Source organism: Oncorhynchus mykiss, chromosome 5 (assembly GCF_057628025.1).
Source record: "Oncorhynchus mykiss isolate SJ-2025 chromosome 5, ASM5762802v1, whole genome shotgun sequence".
Classification (NCBI taxonomy): Eukaryota; Metazoa; Chordata; class Actinopteri; order Salmoniformes; family Salmonidae; genus Oncorhynchus; species Oncorhynchus mykiss.
Window position 1 is genome coordinate 67,013,673 of NC_143026.1, and position 17,621 is coordinate 67,031,293.

Consider the following 17,621-nt stretch of genomic DNA (forward strand, 5'->3'; position numbering starts at 1 on the left):
GATACATGGCCCCATTCATTCTTTCCTTTACACGGATCAGTCGTCCTGGTCCCTTTGCAAAAAACAGCCCCAAAGCATGATGTTTCCACCCCCATGCTTCACAGTAGGTATGGTGTTCTTTGGATGCAACTCAGCATTCTTTGTCCTCCAAACACGACGAGTTAACAATTTTGTTTCTGGTGTCCTTTGACAGCTCTTTGGTCTTGGCCATAGTGGAGTTTGGAGTGTGACTGTTTGAGGTTGTGGACAGGTGTCTTTTATAGTGATAACAAGTTCAAACAGGTGCCATTTAATACAGGTAACGAGTGGAGGACAGAGGAGCCTCTTAAAGAAGAAGTTACAGGTCTGTGAGAGCCAGAAATCTTGCTTGTTTGTAGGTGACCAAATACTTATATTCCATGAGACAAGATAGTAGCTACTACAACAATTGGATACCACGAAATTGAGGAGAAAAAGGGGTTAAAAAATAAAATAAAAAAAATAAAAAAAGATGAGAGAGGCCTGTAATTTTCATCATAGTTCAACTATGACAGACAAAATGAGGAAAAAAAATCCAGAATCCAGAATTGCAAATAAATTCATTAAAAATCCTACAATGTGATTTTCTGGATTTTTTTTCCTAATTTTGTCTGTCATAGTTGAAGTGTATGATGAAAACACAGGCCTCTCATCTTTTTTTTTTTCTTTTTTTTTTTAACCCCTTTTTCTCCCCAATTTCGTGGTATCCAATTGTTGTAGTAGCTACTATCTTGTCTCATCGCTAGAACTCCCGTACGGGCTCGGGAGAGACGAAGGTTGAAAGTCATGCGTCCTCCGATACACAACCCAGCCAGCCGTACTGCTTCTTAACACAGCACACATCCAACCCGGAAGCCAGCCGCACCAATGTGTCGGAGGCTACACCGTGCACCTGGCAACCTTGGTTAGCGCGCACTGCGCCCGGCCCGCCACAGGAGTCGCTGGTGCGCGATGAGACAAGGACATCCCTACCGACCAAGCCCTCCCTAACCCGGACGACGCTAGGCCAATTGTGCGTCGCCCCACGGACCTCCCGGTCGCGGCCGGTTACGACAGAGCCTGGGCACGAACCCAGGGACTCTGATGGCACAGCTGGCGCTGCAGTACAGCGCCCTTAACCACTGCGCCACCCGGGAGGCCTCTCTCATCTTTTTAAGTGGGAGAACTTGCACAATTGGTGGCTGACTAAATACTTTTTTGCCCCACTGTGTGTGTGTGTGTGTGTGTATGTGTGTGTGTGTGTGTGTGTGTGTGTGTGTGTGTGTGTGTGTGTAAATATCAGCGTCTTCTTTGAAACACCAGCGCTGTGTAAATAAATCCAACAGTTATTTGCACCTCTAACTTCCTGCCTCCTACTGAATCTTTGGTCTTACCACTGCTATAAGGACCCTATTTTACACGGATACAGGGCAGCGGAGACGGGCTACAGATTTCGCGCCAACCTGTCACTTCAAAATCACTCAATGAGTCTGCGTTTAACTTTGTTTGTTGTGGTATAGCATAAGCTAAGCAGAATTCAATATTCTATTGCAAGAATGCCCAAAAATGTAGCTGCCTCGCCGATTACAACTGCCTCTTTAGCCACTTTATCCTGGCGCCGGGTCTGGCTACCTCCTTACAGTTATTACTCATCTTCCCCCATTAGATCTGTGCAAAGTCATAGTGGTACTATCACTTTCCTACTAAGCTCAAGCACAGCTATTAGTTATGCCTCTGTTCTTTTCCCCAACTGCTCCACCAGTAAATGGCACGACAGGAGAAGGTATGTCTCTCACTGTGGAGGAGAGGAAGCTGCTTGCAGTGGAGTGGTGTCATCAGGGCAAGAACAAGTAAGTCTGTGAAATGCCATTCTTGCAAGCTCTAAACCCAACAAGTAAGTAATACAGAATGTTATCAATTGTGTGTAATATGGTTTATACACTGAGTGTACAAAACATTAAGGACAACTATTTCCATGACAGACTGACCAGGTGAATCAAGGTGAAAGCTATGATCTCTTATTGATGTCACTTAAATCCACTTCTATGAAGGGAAGGAGACAGGTTAATGAATGATTTCTATGTCTTGAGACAATTGAGACATGGATTGTGTAAGACAAAGTGCCTTGTGAACGGGGTATGGTAGTAGGTGCCTGGTGCACCGGTTTGTCAATACCTGCACCATGGGCCAGCATCCCTGTGGAATGCTTTCGATACATTGTAGAGTCCATGAATAGAGGCTGTTCTTAGGGGAAACGGAGGTGGGGGTGGTGCAACTCAATATTAAGAAGATGTTCCTAATGTTTGCTATGCTCAATGTATGTGGCAATACTGTTTCTCTGTGTGTGAATGAGTCACTGATTAAGCCTTGCTGGCTTCTTGGCACACTTGTGTTTTCACAGGCTGGAGCAGGTGATAGTGCACGTGGGCTGCATGAGTCTGAAGGACTCCCAGGAGCTGGTGAGTCATCCCTGCCACAACCTGCTGGGACTCCTGCCTACCCATAACTAGTCTAAACTCAGCACAAGGCCTTGGAACAGCTCACAGTGTAATTAAGGTGTCGTACTATCTCCGTGTCCCCCATGCAGGCACGACATGCTGCTGAAATAGGAGCCGATGGGATATCAGTGATCTCCCCCTCTTTCTTCAAACCCGCCACTGCAGGTGGGTTGAGACTATTTTTCGGGTTGTGACGTATACTTGTGGTTCTGTTTGCTCATTACGGTATGCCTAAGCCATTCCACTCGGATCAACGTTGCAGTGAAATTCACTCTAGGGATTTTCTTTCCTTATGCTGTTTCCTTCCACTGAACTCAGATGCTCTGAGGATGTTTCTCCAGGAAGTGGCTGCAGCCGCCCCAGCCATGCCCTTCTACTATTATCACATTCCAGCTGTGACCGGGGTCAACTGTGAGTACTCTGCTTTCAGTTGATATGATACAGTCGGTCACTTCTTGATGCACCTCTGCATGTGATACTCTAATATTCAGGGTTTGAATTAAAAGCATGTTGATTCTCAGCCACTCTTTTCTCCTGTCAGTGCGATCAAGGGATGTGTTGGAGGGGATAGCGAATCAGATCCCCTCGTTCCAGGGGCTGAAGTTCAGTGGCAGCGACCTGATGGACTTTGGCCAGTGTGTCAGCTATAGTTCATCTCACTGGTCACTCCTATATGGTATAGATGAGGTCAGCACTTCATCTTTCTCCTCTCTCTCTGTGCTTGTCTCTCTCTGTCAGTATGAAGATAACTTATCCTTAGAACAGTGTTTCCCAACTCCAGTCCTCAAGTACCCCAAACAGTACACATTTTTATTGTTGCCCCAGACAAGCACACCTGATTCAACTTGTCAAATAATCATCAAGCCCTCGATCATTTAAATCAGGTGTTTTTATTTGGGGCACCAACAAAAATGTGTCCTGTTGGGATACTCGAGGACTGCCTTGGAGGCAAGTCGTGTTCAGTATGTTATGTTTATCTAATTAAAGAATGTTTTACTCTTTAACAGCAACTGCTAGGAGCTTTGGCAATGGGTGCCAATGGGGCTGTAGGCAGGTTGGTCTCTATTTGATATCATACTTTAACCCTGAGAGAACTAGGCTCTCTGTGTGAAGTCAGTCCATTAGGCAGACACTTACAGTGCATTCTGAGGGTATTCAGACACCTTGACTTTTTCCACATTTTGTTATGTTACAGCCTTATACTAAAATGTATTAAATGTTTTTTTTCTCATCAATCTACACACAATACCACATAATGACAAAGCAAAAACAGGTTTTTAGAAAAAAATGAAATATCACATTTACATAAGTATTCAGACCCTTTACTCAGTACCTTGTTGAAGCACCTTTGGCAGCAATTACAGCCTTGAGTCTTCTTGGGTACGATGCTACAAGCTTAGCACACCTGTATTTGGGGAGTTTCTCCCATTCTTCTCTGCAGATCCTCTCAGGCTCTGTCAGGTTGGATGAGGAGCGTCGCTGCACACCTATTTTCAGGTCTCTCCAGAGATGTTTGATCGTGTTCAAGTCCGGGCTCTGGCTGGTCCCCTCTAGGACATTCAGAGACTTGTCCCAAAGCCACTCCTGCGTTGTCTTGGCTGTGTGCTAGGGTCATTGTCCTGTTGGAAGGTGAACCTTCGCCCCAGTCTGTGGTCCTGTTCTAGAACAGGTTTTCATCAAGGATCTCTCTCTGTATTTTGCTCTGTTCATCTTTGCCTCGATCCTGACTCGTCTCCCAGTCCCTGCCACTGAAAAACATCCCCACAGCATGATGCTGCCACCACCATGCTTCACTGTAGGGATGGTGCCAGGTTTCCTAGGAATAGTCTTGGTGGTTCCAAACTTCTTCCATTTTAAGAATGATGGAGGCCACTGTGTTCTTGGGGACCTTCAATGGTGCAGTAATGTTTTTTGGTACCCTTCCCCAGATCTGTGCCTCGACACAATCCTGTCTCGGAGCTCTACAGACAATTCCTTCGACCTCATGCTTGATTTTTGCTCTGACATGCACAATCAACTGTGGGACCTAATATAGACAGGTGTGCCTTTCCAAATCATGTCCAATCCATTGAATTTACCACAGGTGGACTCAAGTTGGAGAAACATCTCAAGGATGATCATTGGAAACAAGATGCACCAGAGCTAAATTTCAAGTCTCATAGCAAAGGGTCTGAATACTTATGTAAGGTATTTTTGATTTTGTTTTCTGTTTTACATTTTTGTTTTGGATTTTACCCCCTTTTTCTCCTCAATTTCAATCTTGTCTCATCACTGCAACTTCCCAACGGGCTCGGTATGCGAAAGTCGATTTCATGCGTCCTCCGAAACATGACCCGCCAAACCGCACTTAACACCTGCCCGCTTAACCCTGAAGCCAGCCGCACCAATGTGTCGGAGGAAACACCGTTCAACTGACAACCTGGTCAGCCTGCAGGTGCCCGGCCCGCCACAAGGAGTCACTAGAGAGCGATAAGCCCTAACCCGGACGACGCTGGGCCAATTGTGCGCCGCCCTATGGGACTCCCGATCACAGCCGGTTGTAATAAAGCCCGGAATCGAACCCGGGTCTGTATTGACACGATGCAGTGCCTTAGAACGCTGCACTACTCGGGAGGCCCCGATAGATACCCTTTTTATTTTTATGAATTAGCAAACATTTCATTATGGGGTATTGTGTGTAGATTGATTAAATAAAACATTTTCCTCAATTTTAGAATAAGGCTGCAACATAAAAAAAATGTAGAAAAAGTCAAGGGGTCTGAATACTTTCCGAATGCACTGTATGTCTTAGGAATGTCACTCTCTCCCCAGCACATACAACTACCTGGGCAGCAGTGTGAACAGACTCATGTCAGCCTTTGATAAAGGGGACCTCACCAAGGCCAGGACTATACAGGTACACCTTATTTTCAGCCTCAGACAAAACAACAACTCAGGACATCATTGTAGTTTTCCTAAATCTGTGATAATCTGATTGATTCATGTCTTTGATCTCCCTTTGCAGTTCCAGGTGCAAGATATCCTCTGTTATGCAATAAATCTAGGTGAGTGAGTGCAACATTTTCACCCACAAGTCATTCCCATGTGTGTCATCTGTGAGATTAACCTAGAGTGAGTCTGTGCCTTTTGTGATATGATACATTGTGTTTGTGTGTGCAGGGTTTGATTTGGCTGTGAATAAGCAGCTGATGAGTGAGGTGTCAGGATTGGCTCTGGGCCCTCCCCGCCTGCCCTTGCTGCCCTGCCCCCATCCCAAGGCGCTCTCCATAGCACAGAGACTCCAGCAGATCCTCGGGGAGCAATGACAGCAGCACGGAGGCTTGGCTTTATAGGCCAGCCTGGGAGCATCACAGAGTCGGTTTAAACAGTCATGCATTTCTCTGTTTATCTAGACTCTCCCAAGATGTCAACTCTGAAATCTCCTATTCTGTTCTCCTGCTTCTAACTGATTTTAATAAGGAGGAACAGAAAACACTAACACTGTACCCAATAAGTTTGATTTAACTGACTATCGCCTGCACATGTATTCAAATAAAAAGAAACATTCCACTGCCAGAAGCCCAAAATGCCCAAAAAAACACAGACATGCAAGAGGTGCAATCAAGCATCATGTAGTAGGGCATTAAGAGCATCAAGAGCATAGCCTACTAGGGAACTGTTAAAAATACTTTTAGCACCTTGTATCTTAAAATGGTTTCTGATATGTAATCTATATTGTTTTTATAGTGAGACCTGCAGTGTTGTTTTCTTCATACTTTATTTGTTTTTACTCTCTTTGTCGTTTACAGGAGCAACAATGCATTTTTGTGTGGTCGATACCTTTTCATATAAGTACTGTATTAGACTGTAACCTAACCCTGAAGTAAATCAGTACATCTATAAGTTGAATTGCCACTGACCTCAAAAGTGTGAACTGCATTCTTTCCAGTATTGTAGTCTTGATATTATCTTTAAAGTGAATTACAGTATAACTGAACTTGTATGTGAGTGAAAGGGAAATCTAAACAAAACTTGAATCATTTTTGTAAACACTCTTGGACATTGCATATGAAATAAAAGATCAACCGTTTTGGAATGTTATGCCATATAGATTTTCACCTGTTATTCTCCCAAGTTTCATGTTCATTTGTTTGTCTCTATCTTTCTCTGTTAGGATTCTGGGCTCTGCAGAGTATGACTTCAGTTTCAGATCTCTTTCAGTACTTGTAAACCAAAAAGCAGAGAATGATCTCAGAGGTTGTGTGCCTGCCTGCCTCTGTCAGACAGAGAAGTGCTTTGTCCATGTCAGTCCCTCTTGGCTGTGGTGTCTGCGGTCTCTCTGTGTTCTTAGTCGCTCCCTTCCTCCCTCCCCCTCTACTTCCCTGACCCTCTACTTCCCTGACCCTTTCCATATCCGCTATTGACTATACTACACATTCCACCTGTGATCATACACACTTTTCACTCTTCTGACCTGAGAGGAGAGACCAAGCCAGCCTTTCTACTCAATAACAGTATCGCCAACTCTTGGAGAGAATGAAACTTTGGACATGTTTTCTTTGAGGCTATTGAAGCATAGCTGTTGTGAAATCTATTGGAATTTGATTAAATGTGTACAGGAGAGAGAGACCGGGACAGACGGAGCCGGAGGGAATGAGCGAGGGAGAGGGGTGTGTGGTTTTGGCTGGGATAAGAAAAGAGATGGTTGGTCAGGAATCTGGCTGAAGGACAGTGGGAGGAGGAACACATGATGTTCAGAAGTCTCTCAGAGGAACTGAAGCTCTCTTCGAGCCTATGCTTTGGTACGGCAAGTTGGGTTATTGATAACAGAGCAATGGTTTGGTTTTATCTTGGGCTCTGGGTGTTCTTGTTGGGGTGTAGCCCCTCACAGCTGCATGGGCAGGTTATTCTAGGTAAGGGGGAAGTGTGTGGAGGGGCAGTGGAGGGCCAGTGTGACACCAACCTCACATGTGTGTCTGTGAAGCCCGCTGACAAGGAGCAAACACCCAGTGCTGGACTCTGCAGCCGTGAGTCTACCTGTTACTATTCCCAATATTATGTGTTCCATATTTTGACTTTTATTTGTTTTATTCATGAGTGTATTTGAAAAGCAGTTAGATAAATAGTTATTTGCGTCCTCTAGTGAACTCCACTTTGGCTATGACAATGGAATTGCAGTATTGTAACTAACTACAGAGGTGCGTGCAGTGCATCATATTGTCTATATCGCCCACAGCTCCCCTTGCCCCAGGCTGTGTGCCATGCTCTGGAGTGCTGTGTCCCCATGCCAGGCGAGTCTGCCCTGGGGGACATGTCACTGAGCCGTGTGGCTGCTGCCCACAGTGTGCCCGTCAGATGGGCCAGGTGTGTGGAGGCCCCCACTGGGAGAAAGGCTACTGTGATAGAGACCTCACCTGCACCCTGTTCACCGGACGCAGCCCTGCCAGACCCCCACACACCGGCGTGTGCAAAGGTAAGAGGATTGGTTCTAACAGATGGGGCTTAAGAGGGCACATTGAGGTACGGCCCCTGTACAAATTTAAGCATTGCGTAACAGCCACAGTGATGAAAGTGGTGCATGGTTGTGTATTATGTAACAGCTTACGTTTGTTAATGGGTGACTGTCTGTCTGCCTATAACCTACTTAAACTACATATTCATAATTATTACATATCTATGTATAAATCTGTTTTATCTATACATTGTCAGGACAGAACGGTGGTGTCGGGGGAGGGGTGTGTCTGTTAACACCTGGTCTCTAATATGAAGGAAGTCTCGAGTTTCAGCTCGCCAGAGTTAGAATACCTCATGATAAGCTGTAGACCATACTATTTACCAAGAGTTTATCTATATTTTGCTATCTATTTACCACCACAAACTGATGTCGGCACTAAGACCGCACTCAACGAGCTGTAGAAGTACATAGGCAAACAAGAAAATGCTCATCCAGTGGCAGCGCAGGGAAACTGAAATATGTTTTACCTCATTTCTACCAGCATGTCATCTGTGTAAGTAGAGACGAAAACATTCTAGATCACCTTTCCTCCACACACAGAGACACATACAAAGCTCTCCCTCACCCTCCATTTAGCAAATCTGACTCACACAAAAATGTAGTAACTCTATCCTCCTGATTCCTGCTTACAAGCATAAACTCAAACAGGAAGTTCCAGTTACACACATGCTTAGTATAGAAGTGGTCTGATGAAGCAGATGCTAAGCTACAGGACTGTTTCGATAGCACAGACTGGAATATGTTTTGTGATTAATCCAATGGCAATCAGGAGTTTACTACATCAGTCACCGCCTTCATTAATAAGTGCATCGATGACATCGTCCCCACAGTGACCGTACATAGATATCCCAACCAGAAGCCATGGATTACAGGCAACATCCGCACTGAGTTAAAGGCTAGATCTTCCACTTTCAAGGACTGGGACGCTAATCTGGACGCTTATAAGAAATTCTGCTACGCCCTCCAATGAACCATCAAACAGGCAAAGTGTCAATACAGAATCCTATTACATCGACTCTGATGACCGTTGGATGTGGCAGGGCTTGCAAATTATCACGGATTACAAAGGGAAACCCAGCCGCAAGCTGTCCAGATAAACAATATACCTTCCATGCTCGCGTCGTAGCTAGCAACACTGAACCATGCATGAGAGCACCAGCTGTTCCAGACGACTGTGTGATCACGCTCGTGAGTAAGACCTTTAAACAGGTTAGCATTTACAAGGCCGCAGGACCAGATGGATTACCAGGATGTGTACTCAGAGCATGCGCTGGCAAGTGTCTTCACTAACATTTTCAACCTCTCCCTGACCCAGTCTGTAACACCTACATGTTTAAGCAGACCACCATAGGTTACCTTAGTACCTGTGCCCAAGAATGCTATCTAAATGACTATCGCCACGTAGCACTCGCATTTGTTGCCATGAAATGCTTTGAAAGGCAGGTCATCACCACCACCATCCCAGACACCCTGGACCCACTTCAATTTACATGCCGCCCCAACAGATCCACAGATGACACAATCTCTATTGCACTCCCTACTTCCCTTTCCAACCTGGACAAAAGGAACACCTACCTGTGAATGCTGTTCATTGACTACAGCTCAGCATTTAACACCATAGTGCCCTCAACTCATCACTAAGCTAAGGACTCTGGGATTAAACACCTCGTCTGCAACTGGATCCTGGACTTCCTGACGGGCTGCCCCCAGGTGGTGAGGGTAGGCAACAACACATCTGCCATGCTGACCCTCAACATGGGGGCCCCTCAGAGGTACGTGCTTAGTCCCCTCCAGTACTACCTGATCAACAACGACTGCGTGGCCGTGCACAACACCATCATTACATTTGCCGACGACACAGCGGTGGTAGGCCTGATCATCGACGACGATGAGACAACATGGCAGTGTGGTGCCCGGACAATAACCTCTCCCTCAATTTCAGCAAGACAAAGAAGCTTATTGTGGACTACAGGAAATGGAGGGCTGAGCATGCCCCCCATTCACATAGACGGAGCTGTAGTGGAGCAGGTCGAGAGCTTCAAGTTCCTCTGTGTCCACATCCCTCAGGAATTATCATGGTCCACACACACCAACACAGTTGTGAAGAGGGCACGACAAAACCTCTTCCCACTCAGGAGGCTGAAAAGATTTGGCATGGGCCCTCAGATCCTCAAAGTTATACAGCTGCACAAGTGAGAGCATCTTGACTGGCTGCATCACCCCTTGGTATGACAACTGCTTGGCACCTGACCGCAAGGAGCTACATCATTTCAATGATGAGTGAGAAAGTTAGACGCACAAATATCAAACTCCCACAAAAAAATGCTAACCTCCCATGTTATTGGAATGTTGAGCAGTTAGCATGTCTTGGGGGTATGGTATTTGTGTCTAACCTTCTCACACATCATTATTCATGACTCATTCAGGTAGCATCCACATTAATGTATAAGTGGTTTGAAACTTTATATTCTTATTTAGAATAAAAAAGTGACTCAAATTACACTGTACATTATTTACCATTCAATTATTTTGGGCACAAAATTATCTTGGTTGTGGTTGGGAATTAAAATTACACAACCAAAACCAACAGCAAATACATCTGACAAATGTGTAGTCACAAGCTTGATGTAGTCATTGCCTGCTATGAATATGGGACCCTACTTTACTACTAAGTGAAATTGTCCCAATACTTTTGGTCCTGGACTATGCCCAAAAAGTGCAATAATTTGTAAACCGTACACCCGATATGGATGAAAATACCCTCAAAGATGACATTAAAGCTGATTTTAACCTCAGTCGTATCATTTCAAATCCAAAGTGCTGTAGTACAGAGCCAAAATAACAAAAAACACATTGCCACTGTCCCAATTATTTTGGAGCTTACTGTATCTACCTCAATTACCTCGTACCCCTGCACATTGACTCTGTATTGTTACCGTGTATATAGCCAAGTTATCGTTACTCATTTTGTATTTATTTATTAATTTATCTTTTTTTGTGTCTCTACATTGTTGGGAAGGGCCCGTATGTAAGCGTTTAACTATTTGTTTACGAAGCATGTCACAAATAACATTTTATTTTATTTGACATATATTATAACAGATCTTCAAATAAAATGTTACCTTTCTCGTTACCTTATCCCAGTAATCTCACCCTTTCTGTGACTCTCCCCTGTCGTGTTCCAGTGTTACATGGGCATCAGGCAGACCCCCTGGCAGACCCCCTATGCCCCTGGATGTGGGGCTGCAACGTCAGGGCAGGGGCCTGTGACTGCTACTCCCTACAGACTTGCCACGCTGCCTTCTCCTATCACAGTTTGGACCAATGTCTCAAAACAATGAGAGGTGAGATACATAGACCTAGGCACCCATGTAAACGGACACACACACACACATACGGATAAGATTGGAAAGTACTGTAGCCTTTCAAAGTTTTGTAGAATAAGCTCCTGCTGTATGTGCTTTTGATGTTTTAGGCATATAATTGAAACTTGGCTATCGATTTTCCAGGGGATGAGCTCTGGAGTGAGATGGAGGAACAAGGGGAGCATACATGTGTGGAATGGGGCTGTGAGTTGCAGGGAAGCCAGTGTGTGTGTATGGAGAGGAGCTGCTACTCACCCACACCATTATTCTCTGAAGACACCTGTGAAAACATGCTGCGTGAGTTTCACCACAAAAATAATAACCAACTGCTGCAACACAATAGAGTAAATCGATATTTCGCAAACAATATGGTATTCAAAAACTAAACGTGAACATCTATACATTAATCTCCGTTCCTCTTTCTCTCCACATGTCTATCTCAGAGAGAGCTCGCTGCAGCAATGTTAACTGCCCTGAGGTCCAAGTCCCTTCCTGCCCTGCTGATTCCTTCCTCACTGAGCCTTACATTCCTCATGGCCAATGCTGCCCTCTGGTGCCAGCTATCTGCACATGCAACTTCGATAAATGCCCGTTGGCACCCCCGACCTGTCCTCCTGGCCAGCAAGTCCACGGTGTGGAGAGCAGGGATGGTCTTCCAGGGGCTTGTTGCCACCAGTACCAGTGTGTGTAGGGTTAGGCACTGCTTAGGCAGCAAAGTTTGATGAGATGATGACAGACAAAGTAAAATAAGAGAGAAGGGGTAGACAGGCCAAAGGAAAGTGCCAGGACCTCAAACAGAGCTGGACTCGACAGACAGGACTCCACTGGTTAATAGCTGATGGATTGCATGGGCAATTTTATATGCATTATGACTCACACATTGCCTACAGTTTTTATTTCTGAAATCATGGCATTAATCGCTTTTTTGAGCAACGTTGCCTAAATGTAACTAAAACCATTTAACTAAATTCTAATACATTCTAATACATCACTGATAATGGGTTGGGAGGAATAGGCTATTGTGCCCGTGGTAGGATACTGGATGTCATGTGCATATTTTCATAATAAAGGAAACAATAGACCCCTCTTTTCAAATGACATGAGTCGTGATTTATATTTTATGCATAGTGGTCATTTTATTTAATCCCAGAGGCTATTCGATTATAATAAGTGAGGGAGTAACGCGGAACCTTTGAGGCATTCCTGTCTGGGATGGACGGTCAGATTTGAGCGACACCCAAAGCACTAGCGTTTCCGGCCAGCTCAGCGCGTCCGGAGTGTTGTGTTGTCAATCTAGCTACTGCCTATCATTAGCTTTCACTTAGCGACACTGTGGCGATCACTAGTGGTGGACAATAACAAATTCAGTTCCAAAATGGTGCTGCTGACAATGATCGCTCGGTTGGCGGATGGACTGCCACTTGCCGCCTCAATGCAGGAGGACGAACAGGTTAATATTTCTGGTTTTCCTAATGTCATGTATGTTAGCTTGAATTGATAGTGCTAGCTATCTATCGTCCCACCTACTATTGGCAAATAGTTTTTCGCTAGTGTGCAATATGGACCTTGTCATCTATGCAGGCCTACTTTCTTCATACTAAAATCATATTATATGAGCTTGATTGTGTCTGACATTTAAATCCAGATGGACGTATTCCAGCTGTGTCAGAGTAACAGGCAGCTAATAATTGAATGGCCTACCTACAGATGTGTTTAAACAAAGATTGTTGGTATCCATTAGTGGGAGTTAGAGGATAGGTACTGTTTGGTGTAGCTTGGCAATGCTTTCTTCGTCCTCGATTCTTAGTAACAGGAGTCTCATAAAATGGCCATGTCCAGTTTCACGGGGTCCGTTCGAATTCAGAAAATGCTCCTTTATTAAATTAAGTACTTTTTTTGCTACATTTAGTAATCCAACGCTGCCATCTTGTCTATTTCAAGTCTTCTCTAATTGACCGAGACAGGTGCCGCATGTCTTGATCAATGAACGAAGACTTGAAATATACAAGATGGTGGTGTACACGTTGTTGGATTACTTAGACCCCCCCCCCCCCCCCCCCCCCCAAATTACTTATTTTAATAAAGGAGTATTTTCTAAACTCAAACGTACCCCGTGCAACTGGACATGGCCATTTTGAGTTTCCACAACTCGAGGACGAAGACGTTGTCCCCAAGCTAAGGTTGGTCGAAAATGCTCTGCTACACCAAACAGTACCGATCATGTAATGTATACCAAAAATCTGAGGTTAAATCACATTATCTGGTGTAACAATTATCTACCCGCTAATGGCCAGGCTTAGTCAGATCATGTGATACCGTATTCCAACATTCAAAATGTATCTCCTTTGGTTAATAAAGTAGGTTTGAGTAAATTCTGCTCAAGTTAATTTGCGATTTGTGACGGTCTACTGTACTCCCACAAATTGTTTATCAAAAGCATCATTCATCCTTGTTATTTCCTTGTAGTTGTAGCAAATAAGGCAGCGATGTATTACCGAGTTGTTGCTGTAGGCTATATGTGAGTCTTGCCACCTGCTGGAAGAACTCTAACATGTTTCCCTTGCTCTCCTAACTGCTCTCCTAACTGCTCTCCCAAAGGGAAGTGAGAAGGTTGGTCTTTTCTCTGCACTGTAACCGATGCTTGGAAATCATATACATTGTTCCTGTGATGTGTCACTGTGTTTACCATACCCAGACCACCCGCTTCTTTGTTAATGATGTTTATATTGATCCCAATCATTGGTTCAGTGTCCTTTTAAATATTCTTGGATGCTTAACCTCTTGCTCTGTCCTGTGTTTAGTTGGGTCGGGACCTGCAACAGTACCAGAGCCAGGCTAAACAGCTGTTCAGGAAACTGAATGACCAGAGTCCCACACGTTGCACATTAGAGGCAGGATCCATGTCCTTTCAGTGAGTTCAAACCACACTCTCTTGGCAAAACACTAGTCATAACACACCTTTCTCAAATGTTTTTTAAAGAGTAATGACTTGCACTAATAAGCAGGCATCCACTGACCGTTATGCATCCCAGACACTGACTCATGTTTCCCTTATGTTTCTCCCTCCAGCTACGTCATAGAAAAAGGAGTAGTTTACCTAGTGCTGTCTGAAGCAAGCTTTCCCAAAAAACTTGCCTTTGCTTACCTGGAAGACCTGCAGGCAGAGTTCCATGAACAGCACGGGAAGAAGGTCCCCACTGTGTCCCGGCCGTACTCCTTCATTGAGTTTGGTGAGATTCAATGAAATATATCATCGTTAGAATCCCTACTAACAACCCAATGTTGATTTAATAGGAAACCCTAGCATTAAATTATGAATAAATATGCCATAAAGTCCTGTAACGTTCACATGTCTCTTTTTTTATGGAGTTTTTCCCTCTGTCTACAGACACCTACATTCAGAAGACCAAGAAGTCCTACATAGACAGCCGAGCCCGTAGGAACCTGGGCAGCATCAACACAGAGCTGCAGGACGTCCAGAGGATCATGGTGGCCAACATTGAGGAAGTATTGCAACGAGGGGAGGCCTTGTCTGGTAATGTCTACTTCTTGTTCTTCCTTCTCATAGATTTACAGTGATAATGGTTCATGTAGGTCAATGTATAACTGAAACACCTCTATTATACAAACCTTATCTCCGATGTCTAACTAGGGCCGGGCTTATTTCATTAGCATAAATGCATATCATTGCAACAGAATGATGATAGGTATAATGTAAATGTTAGGTAGAATTCACTAATAAAAGGGAGTATCACTTCTGTTACATACTGTTCGTCAAGCTCTGACAAAGAATAGTGCTTCAGAGGAAGAGGAAGCAGATGCCATTCTCACTTGTGTTAAATGAGGATTTGTTCTGGTTTCTGTTCCCTCTGATCACCTGGATCCACTCCTATCACATCCAGCTCTGGACTCCAAGGCCAGTAATCTGTCCAGCCTGTCAAAGAAGTACAGAAGCGATGCCAAGTACCTGAACACTCGTTCCACCTATGCTAAGCTGGCTGCAGGCGGGGTCTTCTTCATTATGCTTATCGTCTATGTCCGCTTCTGGTGGCTCTGAGAGAGGAGAGGAGATAGGGGAGGGGTTGGAGAAGAAGAGCTGGAAGAAGTTGAGCTCTGGTCTCACATTCTATCCAATATGGGATCCCTCCTTTTAACACAAGACTGTTGAAGACTTGTTTTTCCCAACTGTCTGTCCGTATATCTATAAAGTAATTACATGTTATGTTTTATTAGCAATTAGGTAGTCATCCTGTAGTGGTTATACCTTGGAGTTGAAAGAGTGTGAGTATTGCATGTGAGAATGTGAGAGGAAATGTTTGTTTTGTGTGTGTGTTACCAAATCCTGTATGATGACAAATCTTCTCTTATCAATTTAGTTGTGTATAGCAGTAAGAAAGAAAAATCTACATAGTTATATTTACCCAGAGGACATCATAAGGGCTTTGCCGTTAATAACACTATTATTATGTTGGCATTGTGGTTTGGTGGAGATTTCTTAATGGTTAACCTGCTGTTCTGGTTGTGATCAATCACATTACATGTGATATTGGCTGCAGAAATAATATTCCTCATTCACCTTCGTCTTCACACTGAGAGATTGGAACAGTTTAACACCAGACCAGACACATTCATCAGTTGATGTCTAAAGGGGGCATCTTTTATTTTGTAAAAAGTTTACACAAGTGAAGACACCATGTTAAAAAATAATAATAATCAGGATGAGAATTGTAACTAGTTTATGTTATGTAGCTGGCTTATGCTAATCAGCGGCTGGATAGGATAATGAATTTCAACTTCACTGTTTCGTCTGCTATAAATAAAATTATTTTCACTGCAGTATTGAATTTCTACTACAGAATGCAAACTTGGTAACAAGTCAAGATTCTTGCTGTATCGTTCTATCGAAACACTTGTATTCCTGCCCTGTGCTTAGTCATGAACTTTGGACCCAGCCAGTGGTAGTCCATGCATACCATCAGGTCAAAGTCAGACCTCTAAATACATAAGAGGAAGGTGTGTCATCAGCTGTGTTTCGTTCAAGTTGTGTTTGTTTAAAAGAACCAGCAGCTACTGGAAGGCCTGGTTCATACATCAGCTCATGCTATACCTATCCCAGCCAGCAGTTGGTGCCCTTTGCTTATGATAATGTTGCAAGTGAAAATGGCATTCCTTTGCAACTTGTACTGTTGCGGCGAAGACTAATGCACAAAATCTTAGGGTGGTATTGGAAGAAGAATATAGACTGCTGCTTCCGGGGTAGAAAAAACAATTATCTACATACGTTTAGAAAGTGCTGAAGCCTGTTTCTGCTCACATAGTTTGAACAGGAAGTGGGCATAGCAGAAATGAGAAGCAGCAGAGGGTAGCGTCAGTAGTAGCATGCAAAGCTAACCACAGGGCACAGGCTAACCTTTTCACCTCTCACCATACTCTCATCTTCAAGGGAAGTGTGTGTGTGACTGACCTAGCAGAGACAGTCTTTACAGGAAGGACACATCAGATACCGATGACACTTAATGGATTCAAAATGATAACGCAGCCTATCACTATAGTCACTGTTATTCTAGTCTATGTTACATCGCTGGAATCAGCCCATATGCTCAATGCTGTAAAACAATTTGCATTTATTTCATGAAATTTACTTTGAAAGGGTAGAGTTCATACTGTTGATGCCTCTTGTCAAATAACTCTTGCTAGTCAAATCACTCTGTCTTGTTGGAGGTATGTTTGAATGGGTTCCTCAGGCCTTTGGCCATGGCTGAGACGACCCTGATGATGAGTCTTTTTTGGGCTCCTCCTTCAGCTGAAAGATGGAGGAAGAAATGTCTTGAACTGAAAGCTCAGCACCATGAGGATCAAAATGAGGGGCTAAAGACAGGAGAGGGTGGGGGGTAGAGAGTGAAGGAATGAGAGCGATGTATTTCTCATTGTTCCGTAGCAACTGCTATTTACATGTTCCTAACACACACCTAGACAAAACTACAAATCTAGTTACAGTTGAGCTCTCAAATATTGTTAAACGTGGCAATTTCCATCAGCAGAGGAAATATTGTCCTGGACTGACTGTCAGTTCTTGTGTCCTCTCTTGGAAAGCTAGCGGTTGAAACAGAAATAAATTACAAAGGGAATATGTAAATAAATGTAACTCCTCCTAATCCCAAAGCCAACAATATAGTGTTGAATAGCAGATGCCGCTCTTGTATTTCTCTCATCATCCCCACATCAATAACACAACCTAATTGGAAAAAACAATAATCAGTCTGATGT

The 17,621-nt window shown here is 43.9% G+C and overlaps 3 protein-coding genes across 4 annotated transcripts in view; all 3 read left to right on the forward strand.

Moving 5' to 3' along the window:
• Window positions 1–6,580, forward strand: part of npl (N-acetylneuraminate pyruvate lyase (dihydrodipicolinate synthase)) — a 9,769-nt gene extending 3,189 nt beyond the window's left edge. For both annotated transcript variants that reach the window (XM_021603932.3, XM_021603933.3), the window contains exons 4-12: window positions 1,760–1,847; window positions 2,399–2,456; window positions 2,585–2,660; window positions 2,814–2,906; window positions 3,037–3,182; window positions 3,503–3,549; window positions 5,307–5,391; window positions 5,500–5,539; window positions 5,655–6,580. In XM_021603932.3, coding sequence (XP_021459607.2) covers window positions 1,760–1,847; window positions 2,399–2,456; window positions 2,585–2,660; window positions 2,814–2,906; window positions 3,037–3,182; window positions 3,503–3,549; window positions 5,307–5,391; window positions 5,500–5,539; window positions 5,655–5,800 — 779 coding nt within the window. In that variant the 3' untranslated portion in view covers window positions 5,801–6,580. The remainder of the gene's footprint in view (window positions 1–1,759; window positions 1,848–2,398; window positions 2,457–2,584; window positions 2,661–2,813; window positions 2,907–3,036; window positions 3,183–3,502; window positions 3,550–5,306; window positions 5,392–5,499; window positions 5,540–5,654) is intronic.
• A 676-nt stretch (window positions 6,581–7,256) lies between these two features.
• Window positions 7,257–12,449, forward strand: LOC110524356 (cysteine-rich motor neuron 1 protein). Its single transcript, XM_021603931.3, has 5 exons — window positions 7,257–7,501; window positions 7,711–7,947; window positions 11,175–11,333; window positions 11,499–11,651; window positions 11,798–12,449. The coding sequence occupies exons 1-5, from the start codon at window positions 7,309–7,311 to the stop codon at window positions 12,043–12,045; spliced, it is 990 nt and encodes a 329-aa protein (XP_021459606.3). The 5' UTR covers window positions 7,257–7,308; the 3' UTR covers window positions 12,046–12,449.
• A 173-nt stretch (window positions 12,450–12,622) lies between these two features.
• On the forward strand, window positions 12,623–16,189 carry sec22bb (SEC22 homolog B, vesicle trafficking protein b). Its single transcript, NM_001165250.2, is given in 5 exon segments — window positions 12,623–12,804; window positions 14,156–14,265; window positions 14,424–14,584; window positions 14,743–14,889; window positions 15,257–16,189. Coding segments are annotated over 5 exon segments (648 nt in total). The 5' UTR covers window positions 12,623–12,729; the 3' UTR covers window positions 15,412–16,189.
• Window positions 16,190–17,621: the final 1,432 nt, after the last annotated feature.